General features: G+C 48.6%; 3 protein-coding genes and 1 non-coding gene across 4 annotated transcripts; 2 read left to right on the top strand and 2 right to left on the bottom strand.

The window, feature by feature from the left end:
- Positions 1–544: 544 nt before the first annotated feature.
- Positions 545–618, top strand: TrAFT101_001087. The gene has a single exon. It is a non-coding gene; the product is annotated as a tRNA-Asn (tRNA).
- Positions 619–662: 44 nt separating this feature from the next.
- Positions 663–5,136, top strand: TrAFT101_001086 (uncharacterized protein). Its single transcript, XM_066126238.1, has 2 exons — positions 663–1,878; positions 2,095–5,136. Exon 2 carries the CDS (start codon positions 2,101–2,103, stop codon positions 4,780–4,782), a length of 2,682 nt encoding a protein of 893 aa, XP_065982337.1. The 5' UTR covers positions 663–1,878; positions 2,095–2,100; the 3' UTR covers positions 4,783–5,136.
- Positions 5,137–5,325: 189 nt separating this feature from the next.
- TrAFT101_001085 (uncharacterized protein) lies at positions 5,326–6,597 on the bottom strand. Its single transcript, XM_024907520.2, has one exon. It carries the CDS (start codon positions 6,417–6,419, stop codon positions 5,358–5,360), a length of 1,062 nt encoding a protein of 353 aa, XP_024765329.2. The 5' UTR covers positions 6,420–6,597; the 3' UTR covers positions 5,326–5,357.
- A 74-nt stretch (positions 6,598–6,671) lies between these two features.
- On the bottom strand, positions 6,672–12,732 carry TOP2 (DNA topoisomerase 2). The gene is made up of 4 exons (XM_066126237.1): positions 12,351–12,732; positions 8,735–12,055; positions 8,423–8,677; positions 6,672–8,345 (listed from the first exon to the last, which is right to left on the bottom strand). The coding sequence occupies exons 1-4, from the start codon at positions 12,414–12,416 to the stop codon at positions 6,957–6,959; spliced, it is 5,031 nt and encodes a 1,676-aa protein (XP_065982336.1). The 5' UTR covers positions 12,417–12,732; the 3' UTR covers positions 6,672–6,956.
- Between the last annotated feature and the right edge of the window lie 4,179 nt (positions 12,733–16,911).

Below are 16,911 nucleotides of genomic sequence, written 5' to 3'. Positions count from 1 at the left end.
TTGAGCGGCTTCTATCCGCTTTGTGTGCCCCGTCAACGTGCTAGTACTACGTATGCTAATGACAAAGTCCCTGGAAGCAGGGGACGGGGCAGGGGCCTCTAGTCTAGAAGCATGGGGTTTACCATCCAGAGATTCTGTGCCGTCGCCCCCTTTTTGGGGGGGATTCCTTCTAAACTGCCTAGTAGGTATACGACGTCTGGCAAAGCTGCGAATTCCATGCCAGCCAAAAAGACAGGCCATTGATATCCTTGCGTAGTCGAATATCGGAGGTTTGTATCCATGTCGCTATAATTAATAATTCAATTGCTGGACAACCTTGTATGCTCCAATTCGCCGGTTCCTGAGCTGTGATCAGCCGCAAGTCGTTGAAAATAAGTAGCATTCCAAAGCATCAAGTTGGAATGCAACGCTGGCCGAAGCTATGGCCATGCTAAACAGATCCACCTGGACTTGAAATGAACTGGTGGGATTCGGGCTTCTGGAAAAGAATATTCCGCTTATAGTTTGACATAAAGAAGAACTCGCCAACCAATCAAGCAGCGTATCCTCTGTGGCGCAATTGGCTAGCGCGTCTGACTGTTAATCAGGAGGTTGGAAGTTCGAGCCTTCCCGGAGGAGACATGCTAAGTTGCTTATATTTTTGCAGAACTCGAGGCACAGCCAGTGCTATAATAAGTTGTGCTATTCTTTTTGTCGCCGTTCGTACCATAGTAGGTTGTTGACTCAACTCTTCTAAACTCTCGAATAGGTCACTCCGAGCCACGATGGCCCCATATCCCATATGGCACCTGTGGTTTTCTTCAATTTTTTTTTTCTGTTGTGAGAACAATCACGCCTCTTCTTCCTGCTTTTCCCAACATGCAAGCAACTCAACTCGGCGGCCAAAGCAAATTTATGATGCACCACTTTGCCTCTCCATCTCGCCCACAAGGCAGCAACGCCCACCTGCTCCGGGCAAATAAGCCGCAGCTCACCGAAGAAAAGAGTCACTCCAGCTTAGCCAGATAAGGCACTGCTAGGCAGCCGCTGCATCATGCGCCACGCCTCCAAGAAGCTCCCCGTTGGTACCTGAAAAGGCATCCGGCTCGCTGTCGGATTATTCGATATACTTGCGTGTACGTCGCGGTACCGGCCAGCCCCTCGTCCGCATCCAGCAGCTCTGGTCGTCGACTGGCCAGGACTTGTCCTCATCACCCCACCGTCTCGCATTGCCAGCAGTCACGCGGGGCTGTTTGTAGATTCTTTGTAGCCCGTCGTAGCAGTCTGTTTCTGCAGCAAGCCGTGACTGTTGCGTGTGCATGCATGGCTCTGTAGGCAGACGAGGCAACCAGCCACAGCAGTCAAATGGCAGCGAAGGAAAAGTAAGGCCATCTGTGATGATGTGTTGGCTTGGGGATCCTGCGTCTCTTTTTTTTTCCCTCCCCGTGGCGGTGATTTTATTGGTACGTGATGGCGGTCGTTTGTCGTTTGCGTGTACACCTACATGCGTCAAATGACTCCCAGCGGCTGTGCAGCTTAGGTATAGTAGCTTTAGCTATTTACCTACTACCTACCTACCTTGCTGCATTTTACCTTTCTACATCCTTCGCAACCTGACTTTTTCTCCAGGGCCTCGTTCTTCGCATCTTGCTTTCCTTGGATGATCCATTGACTGTGCGCTTGCGCCGCTCTTTTCATCAACTTCGCTGTTGTCAATCAGATCCTCTCTATCGACTTCAGATCTTTACGACAGACACCTACATGTGTTGGTCAAGCTGAGCTTTGCCAGCATCGAGGCCGAGCTATTTGAGCTATTCCTTTGCAGGCTACTGATCAGTCTATTCCAATTTCCATCAATATTTCGTGCAAATTCAACCTCGCCGTGATTATTTCTCACATGTGAGCGTCTTCTTTCTTTAAATGGGTTGTATGCGACAAGGCATATTTCACTGCAACAATTTCTTCGTACATGCCTTCTACGTATAAGCATTGGAGCCATTGCGTGCATTGCCTGGGCGCTTGCACTTCATTCACGGCCACAATCTGTCCTCCCGTCAAATACTAGAATTATTCTTTTCTTGGGCTATCAATCACTAATAAGAGAGAGTAAAAAAGAGTATAATGGACGCTTATATGTATGAGAACGAGCCATGGCCGGCCACTTCCAGAAGGGCGTCGATTATTGTTCCCCAAGTGGTGCAGGATCAGGGCAGTTCAAGTGTCTCACAAGACACCACAGTTTCAACTGGAGTTACTCAAGAGCCTGCTCGCAATCAAGAAACTGACGTTAAGAACGATCTATATTCTTTGATAAAAGAAAGCCAAAGATCTCGAAGCGATCCTGCGTATTCGACGAGCGTCGAGTATGACCTGCCCGGGCTCAATAATATGTCACAGTGGGCCAAAGTCATGCAAGGCCTCACGTCCGACGAAGCCATCCTGTCGTCTCGCTTTGTCGAACTCTGTAGACTGCGCTCTATTGAGTCAGAGCTCAATGAGGGAGACACGCTTGTCTTCATCGACTACCCGGATATTAAACGCCGCCACTCAGAACAAACAGACTGCTATGGCATAAGCTACTCATCTCAGAAATTTCGTGTGCACTCGAAAAAGCTGCTCGCAACTGGATCCGCCAAATTCGCCGAGATGCTGAATCCGACGTACCAGTTCCGCGTCCAAAGACGGAGGAAGCTGACAAAAAACCTCCCTGACGGTGTCAAGTATGTCCTCGATTTGACACCGCCGTCTGAAGGAGATGATCTTGTATTCCAAATGACTCAGCTGTCGCTCACGCCTGGCATCATTAAATGGTGGGCCGCCAACGACCTTCACAAAGTTACCAGCTGGCTGGTTACCGGACACGATGACATATGTACATGCGGCCAGCGACCGATTCCAGGATGGGGTGTCCCAAAGGAAGAGAAAAAAGGAAAAATGCAGGTTCAGCATGAATTCGAAGAGCCAACATCACACGACAGCAGTAACAACAATTCCTACAACGACAGCGGCAACGACAACACAAACGTTAAAATAATCCCGCCAAGCCCTCATGATCTGCTTTCCAAAATGATTCATGGGATCAACCGACCGTATGAGACGCCAAGCTACCGCAACATCCCGGACTATTGCCCCATACGCCACCGCAATAATATTATTCGTCTTCTCATGATGATTGAGGGACACGATGTCATGCTAGATTCGGCAAACCGCGTCTGGACACTTGTTGGTCTGGCAAAGATATTCGACTGCCCATCCGTTGTGAGAGACCCCGTCACCCAGTGGATTATATACAATGAAAACACAAGATTCATCGAAGTCCTGCCAGAAGAGGCGTTGCAGATAGGATTTACTCTAGAGCTCGCACAGGTCACCCAATGCGCTTTTCGAATCCTTGTCAATGAGTTGGCCATCAAGGAGGCCAGTACCAGTTCCATACGCGACCTGAGCCGGGTCACTATCTTTGGAAGAAGGCTCGGGGACTTGGATGACGAGCTGAAAAACATCGTTCAGCACGCTGCCCGAGCACTTGTCGAAAGGGTGTCATTGATTCCCAATGCGTTTACGAGCGAGTTTAGCCTTGACTGCTGGATGATTGAAGAATGGGTCAACCTCCGGAAAATGGAAGGCGTTCTCGCTCAAGAAACTTCTGCAAGCAGCGTGGTGGCGTTGGAATCTCTCCGTGTTTTGATGACGGGAATCCAGAATAGCGTCAAAAACTCGTTTGAGAGACTTACAGTAGGTGATGAGAACTCACAAACCTCATTCATCTCCATGGATGAAGATCGAGCGTCCTATGTGCTACCCGAGGATTTCGAGCTTCTCCAGGACATCGAACAAAGTATGAATTTGACTCAGAGGCTCCTTTGCCCCTTCATCTATAGGCAACTAGGCGACATTTGGAACACTAGTTTCAACGAATCCCAGTGGCTGGCTGAGACAGCTTCAGGCTTATCTGGACCACTCATGGCTCGAGCACGAAATGCTATTGAGCAGGTATTTTATACAAGTCCATCCAAGGCGAGTATACCAAGCTGGTGGGTATTTCTGAACCCTGTAGGAGAACCTCTCACCGTAAAGGATCCGCTGGTCAACCTGTCTGCGCTCAACAGGCAGATTCACGCTGCCACTTTGCCGTATAGCAGCTCATGGGTGCGATTTGACATTGAGCCGCCCCTCAACATCACCCGTCATATGCTCCTCACTCTCGATAACAACGAGATGAAATTCTTGCCCCTCTGGGCTGGCGGCTGTAATGATGGCACTGGAGGCGTCTTCGAGGCTGAACTTCCTCCTGCTAGCTGGGGCCCTAATGGCCCTGGACCTGCGTACCACACCGGAAATACAATCGCATCTGCATCGAGCGTCTCCGGCTCGTTGGCTAATGACTTCTCTACGATGAAGTTCAGGGGCAGCACCGTAGTTGGTTCATTAGACGCCCAAGACAGCATATCGACGGTGTACGGCCCTGGCCACGTCATTGCCGACGATGTCTCGATTGCATCTGAATCCTTCGACGCGGATGGACTCGAGAATTATTACCAAGAAGCCAGGTATTTGGTCCCGGCAGACCACCAGGATACCGGCCGAGCAGTAGATATGATGGTCGAATCTCTACACTCAGACGCAGACACGGCGTCGGTTGTGACGGATAGCGCGGCAACTGTCAGCAATAATGATAGCAGCGGCGATGAGGGTGTAATGAATATCGATGATCCGGTGACGCAGGTGATTGCCCAGAGCGATGAGAGTGATGATAATGAGAGCAATGCTAGCACGCTGGAAGCGTGGGAAGACATCATATAATGTTGAGAATGGAGGGTCAAGGCGAGATATTGTGACAGGTTTCTTTTTCCTTTTTCCTTCTTTTTCCTTCTTTTTCCTTTTTCTTCTTCTTTCTCCTTTATCTATTGTGTGGTTTTGTGAGATGCTCACAAATTATTCTCAGAACTTGGCTATGTAGTTGGGTCTCTTTTACTTACCTTTTATATACGACTTGATGATTACAGGAATGATACAAGGATATACGCTGGGAACATCAAGATAGTACGACAAACAATTTAGGATATATATACACATCAGGACAAATATCTATAAGAAGCCTCGTAGACATGATTCTTAGCAAGTGTTTTTCATCTTATTCTTTATTCTATATTCAACGCTAAATATTATATATATCCTTTTGTCTATTTTGTTTTTTCGCATTCCATTAGTAAAGCCTACCAATTAACCATCGGCAAATCCGCTCAACAGCCTCAGTAAAATAAAAGAAACATGCGCATAGAATCATCCATTTTGGCAGTATTTAAGAGTCGTCTCAAAACTGCATCTTCTTTCGTCTTCTCCCCCCCCCCCCCCCCCCTCTCTCTTTCCATTCTCCTTTAGCCCATATTCAGCGTATTTCCCGATCCTTTCCTGTTATCATCTTTGAAATCATCCCACTGCCTCGCCTTATACGTCTCCATATCCACCGCCTCCATATCATCCTCATCGACTTGTCGCTTCGGAGGCTCCGTCCCGCCACCCTCAATGATGCCGCCCCGCTTACGCTCCTCCTCGAGGTACTCGTCTATCGACATGGTAGGCAAGTTATGGCCTGGGCGGAAGACCCCTCGGGCGAGATCGGCGCGCGAGCCGACAATGGTAAAGGGCTGTAGAGGCTCGCCTTTTGGCCCAAGGATGGGACCGCCGCCGCCCGGGCGCATCCGGCTGAGAGGCTGGTCGAGGCGGAAGGACATGTCGGTGGGATCGCTGCCCGAGGAAGATTGCGGCGCGGCGGTTGGTGACGGGGCGGACCGGAGCAGCGGCAGTTCTCTGTTGAGCGAGTCGAGAGCCTGGAAGGTGTTGTGGATGGCGAACTCGATGCTGGTGAGGTGCACTTCGCGCACGAGCTCCTCGTCGCCGTGTTCCAGATACCGCGGGTTGCGCTTCAGTATCTGGAGCTTGTCCTTGAGCGCCTTCTCGGCCTTGAAGTTTGCAATCTTGCCTTCTCTCTTGGCGGCCATGTCTGTGCCGGCGACGACCGCAAAGGCATCCTCGTCGTCGCGATACCGTTCCAGGAGCTTGCTGTACGATCCCCTAACCAAGCCATACCCATCCACTAAGCTGAGGAACCTCTCGTATGCGGATCTCGATTGGCCGAGGACTTGGAGACGCTCCTTCGGTGCCAGATGCGGCGTCCGTTGTACCAGCTCGGCGATGTAAAAGTCCACTAGCAGATACGGCAGTGACGTCGTCGCGACATCCTCAATGCCCTCGTTGGTTGAGAAGAGCGACACCGCAGATATTTGGTTGATGGCTTGTGCGTATAGCTTCAGCGCCGCTGCGAGATCTTCTGCATATTTGGGAGAGGTGGCAATCGGGGCGTCGTTGACTTCTTCTCGTTTCGACTCGGCAGCTTCGAAGACGGCTCTGAGGGACTGTGGCTCGTCGGACGAGGCCATGGCGGATGGAGTGGAAGATTGACAGGCGGCGCGTATGTAGATGGAGGAATCGCACGATATTCTTTCCTTGTTTTGTTCTACTTAATCAGAAGCTGTGATGTCGTCGTGCTTGCTATGAGGCTCGGTTGGCAGTATGACGAAAAGAGGTGGGTTTGAGAAAAAGAGCTAGAGTGGAGGGGCTGTTGTGTTGCCCCTCCAAAGGGCAAAGTGCTTAGATATCGATAACAGGCGATGAAGCATTCATTATACCAACTCACGCAATAAAACATGTAATAATAGACTTCATTCTACCCAGAGCCTGCCCACCGAGGCTGATCACTGGTACGTTGACTAACACATTTTATATACAATAGACCAAACATGAAGCAATATTTATCGAGTTAAAGCCAATATAATAGCATACCTTCATGTACCACCACAGTCATCCAGGGCCAACCTGTCTGGGACTAACATGTCAAATAAACCTATGCACCAAAAAATCCAGCCTCCAAAAAGATATCATAAACTCTCCACGATATGTGGCAATCAGTAATTGCTTCAATCGTCATCATCGTCTATCTGGAATGGGTCGTCACTCTCTTCTTCTTCCTCTTCTTCTTCCTCCTCGTCCTGCTCGTCCACGCTCATGGATGAATCTTCATCGTCGATGATGACCTTTCTGTTGGCAGCCGCAGCGCGTCCAGGTCTTGCCCGTGCCACTGGCCTCGGAGCAATTGATTCATCTGCAAATGCTTCTTCCATGTCATCGTCTGAATCATTCAGAGCCTTCTTCTTGGCAGCATATCTTTTTGCGGCTGGAGAAAGTGTTGAGGTTGTAGTTGCAGCCTTGAGTGTCACCTTGTGCTTGCTCACTGCTTTGCCCTCTGCTTTACTATTTGCCCCTGCCGGCCGGCCTCGTTTCTTGGTCTCCGCTGATACTGACGCTTTAACTGCAGGCTTCGATTTGGCAGCGGTCAATTCGTCCTCGTCATCGTCCTCGCCCGATCCTTGGCTCGTAGCCTTCAGTGGCGACGGCTTGGCCAACAATTCGTAATTGGTCTCATCATCAGTATCGAATTCAAATGCCTTGGCTGACTTTATCTTTGGCTTTGACAGTGCCCCGGAGCTTGTATTGCCGTGGCTCGAGTCAGGCCGGCTCATTGCGTGCAGACTAACCCGCGCGCTGGATTCTCCAGGCGGCTTGCTACCAATGCCTTTGACCAGCGCTCCGACATCGCCAAGCATCTTATCGTCGTCCTCATCACTATCGGAGGACGCATCGAACAAAGTTCTGGCTTTAGAGGCTGCTGCTCGTTTGTTGCGGACGGGGACGGGGACCACCTCTGGCTCTTCAGATTGCGAAATCGATCGTGCCTGTGAAATTGATCGCGACTCCGAAACTGATCGCGACTGCAATGGTTTGGCCGCAGCTGGCTTGGACGCAGCTGGTTTAACTGCAGCTGGCTTGGCTGCAGCTGGCTTGGCCACAACCGGTTTACTCCTGCTTAGGGCAGCAAAATCATCATCAGAGAAGTTATCGGAGAGTTCAACTGCCTCCGGCTGTTCCTCTTTCTTGACCTTGGGTTTAGCACTGAACATCTCAGCAAATCTTTGTGCCGTCTTGGTCTCTACCTTGGGCGCTGCTTTCTTTCGACCCTTCTTTTCTGGCTCATACTCGTCATCATCTCCTTTGGCCTTCCTGCCGCGGCCACCACCACCACCAGCTCCTATCTTCTTGGATACTCGGCGGCCCATGCGGCGAATATTGGTCTGGATTTCTGCATTGAGAGCCAGATGCTTCTCCCACTCGGCCTCGAAAGCAGCCAGATCTTCACACCAAAGATCTTTATCGCTCTTGGCATCGAGTTCATCATATTCAGCCTTCTTCTTCCGGATTGCGTCTTTCAGCTTCTCAAGACGTTCTGCAGTCAAGGACCAAATTGGCATCTGATAAAAACAATACTCGGTTAGGGATTACTCTGGCTGCACGATAGCTGGTTGGATTGACGGAAGATCAAACTTACCGAAAGAAGATAGTCGTAGTCACGAGCGCTTTCCTCACCCTCTTCTTCCTCTTCTTCTTCCTCTTCTGTCGATTTCTTCGTATTGTTGTTCTTGACAGGAGGGAATGCTTCGTATTTACGGTCACGCAGCTCTTTCACAAGGACTGTCTTCTTCTTCTTGCCAACGATCAAGTCGCCGTCGATAATCTCTTGGATAAAGCGCGCCTGGTTCTTCAGTTTCCGGTGATCAGCATCATAGACGCCAAGCCAATGGTCCTACATGCAGGTATTAGTCAATGGTCAGTCAGCTACGAGAGTGAAATAATCTCATACCTTTCGCTTCTGATACATTTCCAGTCGATAAACATAATATTCTTCCAAAATATCTTCTACTTTCTCGTACTTGCGAATCTGGCCACGAGTATTGAAAGCGACCAAGTTTGAAGTTGCAACTTGTTTAGTGAGCTTAAATCGCTCAAGCAGACCTTCTTCCAGAACCTTGGCCATGTGCTTCTCATCTACTTGAATCTCAAAGTGGACTGTCTTGTGGTCGTTGAATTCTTTGTAGTCCTTGATCCACGTAGGGCCATCTACGCCGCTGATAATCTTTTCAAGTCGAGCCTTGAAATCATCAGTCCATACGCGGATTGGAAGCTCAGTGATGACCACTTCATTCGGGTTTTGTTCGTTCTGGTAAGCAATACCGTTGAACTTGTATCGATCAGGGCCAGCAGCCTCTGGCGTGCCTTTCCAGCCCCTGAACCAGGGAGTCATTGTCTCAAACGGCTTCTCTTCAGCATCGTCTTCCTCAAGACGGCCCATTCGTCGTTTCAAATTCTTCACAACTTCCAGCGGATGATAGTTGGGGATGGAGGTGCTCCAACCTGTGCCAATACCATCGGCACCATTGACAAGCACCATGGGGAGGATTGGAGCATACACTTCTGGCTCAATCTGTTTTCCATCCTCAAATTGGTGGTTTAGACTTGGCTCATCAAGAGAGGAGAAAATTGACCGAGCAAACGGAGACAGTCGTGTAAATGTATAACGAGGACTAGCAGAATCTGAACCACCAGCAAGTCGAGAACCAAAGTTACCACTGGGCTCGAGGACGTTGATATTGTTTGAGCCCACAAAATCTTGAGCCAATCCAATGATCGTCTGCTGCAGTGAAACTTCACCGTGGTGGTAGGCAGTCAGACCAGAGACGTAACCAGCCAGCTCCACAACCTTCTCATCTTTGACCACGTTCCTCTTGAAACAGGCGTATAGCACCTTTCGTTGACCAGGCTTCAATCCATCAATCATCGACGGGATGGATCTTATGTTATCCGCCATACTGAACAGAATGAGCTCCTTGTTCACAAAGTCACTGTAGGTGATAAGCTTCGAAGAATGGTCCAGGTATGTACCCGGGACAAAGCCGCCTAGCCACTCCTTTCTGGCGTCAGCCTTTTTCTTGGAAAAGGCCAGGTCAAATAAATCCGCTTCCTCTGGCTTCATGACACTGAATTCTTTCAAGTGCTCGTCCAGGTTTGTGAAATATACTTGGGCATCTTCATTGCTGCTACTGCCCAGACCCTTCAAGTACTTGTAATGCCATCGGCTAATTTCACTACCACGTTCTTGCTTCCATTCCTCATACTGTGGCTGTGTAAAAAACGACTTCAACCTTTGGGGCTTCTTGGGGTTGGGACCTTGCCAGACTTTGACGATAGGTGTGATGAATTCTCGGAAGAAGTCTGGGATTTGGAGCAGTGAGGGGAATTGCACCTGGAGGAAGTTGATGAGAAGACCCTTGATGTGACTACCGTCGTGATCCTGATCGGCCATGATCATGAGGTGACCATAACGTAAGCTCTTCGTATCAGTGTACGTCTGCTTGTGCTTGAGACCGAGGAATTGCTTGATGTTCTGAATCTCTTGATTTTTGGTGATTTGGTCAATAGAAGCGTCTCGTACATTTAGCAGTTTACCACGAAGTGGGAAAACACCGATACGATCAGGATCAAGAATGGCTCGTCCAGAAACGGCTAGACCTTTGGCAGAGTCACCTTCAGTCAAGATCAGCGTGCACTCATGACCGCGCTTAGTTCCTGCCAAGTTGGCCTCCACAAGCTTAGCATTGCTCACTCGAGAGCGCTTGTTACCATCGCTCTTGGCCATCATCTTGTCTGCCTTCTTTTCGGCAAAGGCCATGATGTTTTGAATTGCGTCGGACTTGGCAACCTTCTTCAAGAAGTCATCTCCCAGAACACACTTGCTGCCGAATTGAGAAGTCTTGGTGGTCATCTGCTCCTTGGTCTGTGAAGTAAATGCAGGGTTATCAACCAAACAGTTGACAAAGATGAAGATATGGTTTCGGAGATGCGCCTGCTTCAAGCCGTGTCCCTTTCTCAGCTTTGTCACGGCCTTGAGGAGGTATGCTGTGATCTGGTCGGCGATATAGTTGACATGGGTACCTCCTGATGTTGTTGCGATCGAGTTGACGAATGAAATTTGCTGGAATGTGCCATCTGATACAGTGAAGCCAACTTCCCATTGGGGATGGCCCTTGTCTTTGTCGATTTCAACGGTGCAAGTCGGATTGCCACCTTCTTCCTGACTCCTCTCGCCAGCAATGGACTTTGCGTAGAGGTCGCAGTATGTTTTGAAGTTATTGATCTTGATAAGTTCGCCATTGAGCTGAACTTTGACCCCTCGCATTGTGCCGGCCATATCGTAGACTCTTCGGTAGAGCAGAGCTTCAAGGTCGTCTGTAATGCCTTCCTCCATTCCAAACCGAGCGTAATCAGGTTTGAACGTGACCCTGACGAAGTCAGAGGATTTGCTGGAAGTAATTTTGGCCTTTTGCATGTTCTGCATATTGTCTGTCCATGTCTGCTTATATCGCTTCGCGTGCTCGCTGTCCTGGCATTCCAACGTGAATTCTGTGCTGAAAACGTTACACAGCTTTGCACCGTAACCGTTTCGTCCACCAACCGTCTTTTTCTCGTTATCATCAAAGTTGGAACCAGCCAACAGGTGACCAAAGATCAGTTCAGGAATATAAACTTTTTCTTTCTCATGCATGACAATGGGAATGCCCTTGCCGTTGTTTTCAACGCTAATCTCGCCGGTAGTTCGATCAATGTTGACTTTCATCATGCTCATGGAGCTATCACGCTGTTTGTTGTCGGCAGCGTTTACCAGAATTTCATCGAAGATCTTATAGAAACCGGGGACGTAGGTGATGTTGCGGTATTCCATCTGCTTTGATTCTTTGTTATAGACCCATATTTGCTGGTCTGTCTTTTCCACAGAGCCAATATATGTATCGGGACGTTTGATGATGTGTTCGAGCTGGGTCAGCTTCTGGTAGGTCTCCGTCGCCGTCTTTTTCTTGGCGGCAGGCTTAGGGTCGTCGTCAATGGCCATGCTGTCATTTTCAACTTCTACCAGAGGCTTGGTGCCCGACTTCTTGGGCGGTGGCGCCGTCTTCTGCTTCTTAGCAGTAGGTGGAGTATTTGAAAAGCCGGACGACGCTTCTACATCTTCGTCGTCTTCATCGCTCTCAAGGTCAATGATCGGCCGTTTCTTCGGCGGTGGTTTAGATTTTAGGGTTGTCTGCACCATCTTTTTGACGGCCGGCTTTGAGGCTGCAGCCTTGGCTTTCTACAATGGTTATGTTAGCCGCCACAGGGTGAACACGCAAAGTTGAGGTGATGGAAATGTGTGTAGGTCGATTCCCATAGAGTGTTTGATCAGCGCATAGGATACAGGCGTGGTCTGATTGTCGCAATCAAAATACAGAAGAAAGCCAAGTGAATTGCTGCCTAGAGCTAGATGCGCCGGGAATATAATCTCCTTGGACAAAGGAATACAAAGCCGCTTCACAGGAGGGCAGCGCATCGCAGGCGCACTACCGCTTTGGTGTGGGAACCATGTGATGCGGCCGAGAGTGACTTACGGGCTTGGGGACATATCCGTCGGATTCATCTTCGACTTGGAAGACGGAGTCGTCGTCGGAATCCATCGTATCGATCGGGCGACAGCGGTTTGCCCTGTGGTAAGTCGGAGATGATATTGGGCGCTCGAAAAAAACGGTTGATAAAGTGCCGGGCAGGGGTGCTCCAAATCGGCCTGAGACACACAGCAATGAGGGATGGATTGGCCAAATAGCCCGAAGCGCTCGAGGGCGATGCTGCAAATGGGAGATGAAAGGAGCGACGGCGGCCCGAGATGAAAGGGAAATCGGCCTTTGTCACATCGGCTGGCCAAAGGAAGCAAAAAGAGAGAGAAATCCCGGTTGAGGCGGTGATATTTTTTCCTGTTGTTGAAGCCCCCGCGTAAACAAATAGCGATCCTTTGTTTGACGCGACCTTGCTGTGTTGTCGCAAAATTCCCAATCCGTACTAGCGGTGCGCTGATAGTGGGACGCGTTATTCTTGCCTGAGGCAGAAGTGAGGCAGCTGGCCAATCACGGTACGGGGCAGTGAGCCCAGGGTGACATGCCGGAGAGGTACCGCTAGGCGGACCAGAGACGGGCGGGTACCTGACCGGTGGCCATCCGAAGTACCAGGTACAGGCTGATCGATCTATGGTTGTCCGAATGCTCTGTACTCGTTTCTGCCAATTTGTTCCATACGGCTCCTGAATTTTTAATCCACGGGAGAGAGCAAAGTGATTATCTCGGATAGTTCAAACAGCCTACCAGGCATTGGCTGAAACGTCCTTTAGCGATTGGTGCTTGTTCATTCTTTCGCCCACTACCAGGAGTAAGCCTGAGCATGCGTGACCTCTTACATGCAGCCAAAATATGGAATCTCTTTGAACAGAAGTTACAAGTGGCCATGTATTGGACTCTCAGCCTGATATCACATTGAATATCATGATTCAGTGATTATACTCCAAATCACAACATCATAAATGTACCAAAAGTTTCCGTCGATACCTTCTCAAAATCGGAATTTCGTGGAAGTTATGCTCTTACCCTAAACCTCGTTCGTGGATTTCAACAAACAAGAATATCCGTTTTCATTTAGCAATGCTGCTCCTCGAAGTGAACCTACTGCAGCCATTGTTCTACTTTAATAGTAGTGGTATGACCTTGAAATGGAGAAAATTACCCTTTCGTCTGTTGACCAGACCTTGCTAAATAGAAAGATAGGCTTAATTTCCGACAGTCTCTAGGAGTGGAATCACCCTTCGGTAGCCTGCATGACCTCAAGCCGCAGCTGCGAATGACTCTTTCCTCCGAATACGGAATCTATTTTGAAATGGCGTGCGAATTTGGAGTTGGGGCCTCACGGTCCAAATACAGAGGCGGTGCAATGCGGAGCACGGAGCGTTTACATTCTAAAGGATGCAAACATCCGCCGCTGCTTCATTTCTCTGCAGACAAATGTTGCCTTTGATATCCCGTGTGCGACCTGAATACTGTGCCATAATCTGAAACTTTCCACCGGAAGCCACTCTTAGAGGGTAGAAACGCTACTGGTGCCATGATGGTTACATTCTCCTGTGAGCATTCTCTATTTGCCCCTTTTCCACTGTTGTTTAACATGCTGTAGACGCTAAAAGTGAATATTTCTGCAAGAAAAATAAAAGGATGAAGTGATGAACGAAAGTATGCAGAAGAAGGGGAAATTCAGCCACAGAAGTGCTTCCTGCTGTTTTAGCAGGGGGATCTGGGATCATCACAGCTGTGCTATCCCCAACGTTCTCTCTCGTTTGTCATATTATCCTTACCTCGCTGATCCCTTGTCTTTACCGAAGCATGACACTCCCGCCAGCCTTTCCGTCTCCCACGTTGCATTTCGTGATGACACATGGGCAAATATTCAGTACGAGCAATTACCGGTAGCCTGCCAATGCCGAGCTATCGGGCCGTGACAATCAACCTGCTCAGTGACATAATAACTGGCGTTGACAGGTGCGATTGGTGTACCACACCTGACTCGATAATCATTGATTATGCTGCTTCCGACCAGGAATTGGGCTGAAGGTATACTTGAACTCTCTGTTTCATCTGCTTGATGCCTGGACATTGTGCAACAAACACAACCTACAGCTCGATGGTTTGACGCGAACCGCACTTGAAAGAAGAGTTTGATACAGTTTAAGAACGTGAATATTGGCTTTTATTGGTATCATTACTCCGCGGAAGAGCAGTTAAGTCGACAGTTTCCCCTTTCGTACTGCTCTAACCGTCTGTCGCCATAAACTTAGAGATGACTGAACCTGTACAGCATCGGAGAATTTCCCCAAGTCTGTACGCATATGCTTCTATCTCTATGCTAAGTTGGTCGCATGGAACATATTTTTTAATTTTGCGTTTGTTGAACTGAGCCCGTTATAAATAAGGAAAGAATACTGATTCGTTACCTACTAGGTACTAGATGAATGAACTAGACTACTGAATCTTTACGCTACAGACTCGCCAATTATGAAAGATTCATACTCTCATCATGAATAACTTACTAGATGAGAGAATAAGGTTATAGATAAGACTTCCTGACACAAATTGCACATCCGACATCATAAGCCAGAGCCATATGATGTCGTGTTCTCGGCACGTGGCTATATCGAAGGTATCCTGTCATACTTTGGAAAATACGTCAACGGATACATGGAACACAATCCCCGAACCTTTTGTTCTTTCCCGTCCTCCATGATGGCCGCAGCGGACTGGAAGGATATTTGACCAAAAAATGCCGTCAATGCGACCACCCGTAGCGATAGCCGCTTCTGTCAACGGATAAGAGATGGCGTTCAAACAGATGGCTGCCATGTTCTGCGTCTGGCACCCGGTATTTGCGTTTGTCGAACCCATTTGTTCTACTAAGCGACTTTCCGGAATGCTTCACCTAGAGTAACGTCGTCTTCCATTCAAAATCGACGGATGTCTGCAGTAGCAGTGGTATCATGCATGCAAATGAGATAGTAACTATTGGATAATGCCCTCGAGCGCATGTCTTGGTCAAGGCATATTCAAGTTTCACTACTGGATGGGTTTGGTGTACGAAGCCAATGAATTTTCTGCTATATCCATGATCGGAAGTGCGTAACGTATTTTCATTCATCTGCGGAGATTATAGATGAGACCCATATGATCTGAGCTAGGATCCATGAGACCAAATTTCTTTCCCGTCCATAATTCTAACATAGCTGCTCATCAGCAGCAAACAGGTGCATGATACTTGCTGCACGGGATCAGCATCTGAAGTAACTGGGCCTATTTGGACCTGCATACAACGCTGGAGAAAGATTAACCTCATTAACCTCTCTCTACATTGCAGCGTGATAGCTGGAGAAGAATTTATATCCGCAGGCTTGCCTACCAAATTAACACCCTAATCTTTATTGCGGAGTTCTTCGGATATTCTAACCGCTGTGGAGACTCACAAACGCAGCAGCAAGAGGCCCATGCATGCTTGAGGCTTGAATCTGAGAACTAGCATCCGGAAATCTCATTCCGGAAGCTTAGGAAGCAAACCCCATCGAAGACGCACATGATCGGCGGCTGTATTGCTGATAGTTCAACGTATCGATCCCTGCGGCCTTTCTGTGCTCTGGATCTGTGACCCCCTATTCAAGAAACAAGCACCCCGAGATCCCCTGTCTGGACAGACGATACTTTAGAAACATTTCTCTTCTCGTTTTGTTTGCCTGTTCTGGGAGCCTAGGATGCGAGAAATCTTAGTGCTGCGTTTGGTTGTCTTTCGTGCCGTTGGTGAATTCTCGTGAAAACTATATGAAAGACTTGCATCCTCTTTTTCAGTCACAAAGCCAAGACTACGCTTGCTTTTTTCGCCTTTATCTTATGTGCGTAGCTCACAGAACACATGGTAGGGTTCTTCCTGCATGCCGACTAGATTGCATGATGCCTACAGATACTGGGAAGAGAATGCTATCTCTGCAAGCTCTCTTGAACCCTGCCTCACCTGGCCATTTTGTTACAAGCTTTCGGCAATCTGATCTAGTATTGACAAAGTCTTCTGCGTTACTACAAAAAGAAGTTTTACAAACCACCGGTGTATCGCCTTCCCCGAAAAACAAGTCAATGGAAAGCGTCAGCATGACCAGGTCGAAACCCCGGGGATCGATCAACTTTGCACCTTTCGAAGAAATCGACCAATTATCATATCAAGAGATATGCCGGTTTTGCGTTAGTCCTTTTGGAAAGATATGGCAGAGCTGCCAACATATTCCCTACAACAGTGCAAAAAAGGACTTCTTCGAGAAGACTGGAAGAGAAAGCATTGAAGGTAAGAGGGCCGCTCCGAGGAGATGGAAGATTAGCTGTACTTGGAATGAGACTGAAGTTAAATTGGCACAGTTTTCAAATACGAATTCCGTTTACCAGGCAAGGAAAAGTACTATACTGTCATGTGGGATTACAACGTTGGTCTTGTTCACATGACTCCATTCTTCAAATGCTTGGAGTATACAAAGGCAAGGCCCTGAACTGCGGTGTTGATCGCCGTTTGAGCCAATATCCTAGATGCTTTTCTAATTATAAGCAGACC

The sequence above is a fragment of the Trichoderma asperellum genome, chromosome 1, assembly GCF_020647865.1.
Source record: "Trichoderma asperellum chromosome 1, complete sequence".
NCBI classification, from domain to species: domain Eukaryota; kingdom Fungi; phylum Ascomycota; class Sordariomycetes; order Hypocreales; family Hypocreaceae; genus Trichoderma; species Trichoderma asperellum.
This window is presented reverse-complemented; position numbering and strand designations above follow the sequence as displayed.

Bases quoted from the DNA above. Each gene is read 5' to 3' on its own strand.
- TrAFT101_001086 (XM_066126238.1), top strand. From the start codon at position 2,101: ATGGACGCTTATATGTATGAGAACGAGCCATGGCCGGCCACTTCCAGA.
- TrAFT101_001085 (XM_024907520.2), bottom strand. From the start codon at position 6,419: ATGGCCTCGTCCGACGAGCCACAGTCCCTCAGAGCCGTCTTCGAAGCT.
- TOP2 (XM_066126237.1), bottom strand. From the start codon at position 12,416: ATGGATTCCGACGACGACTCCGTCTTCCAAGTCGAAGATGAATCCGAC. The intron at 12,056-12,350 runs GTAAGTCACTCT...TAACCATTGTAG, and splicing joins ACGGATATGTCCCCAAGCCC to AAAGCCAAGGCTGCAGCCTC. The intron at 8,678-8,734 runs GTATGAGATTAT...ACCTGCATGTAG, and splicing joins AAATGTATCAGAAGCGAAAG to GACCATTGGCTTGGCGTCTA.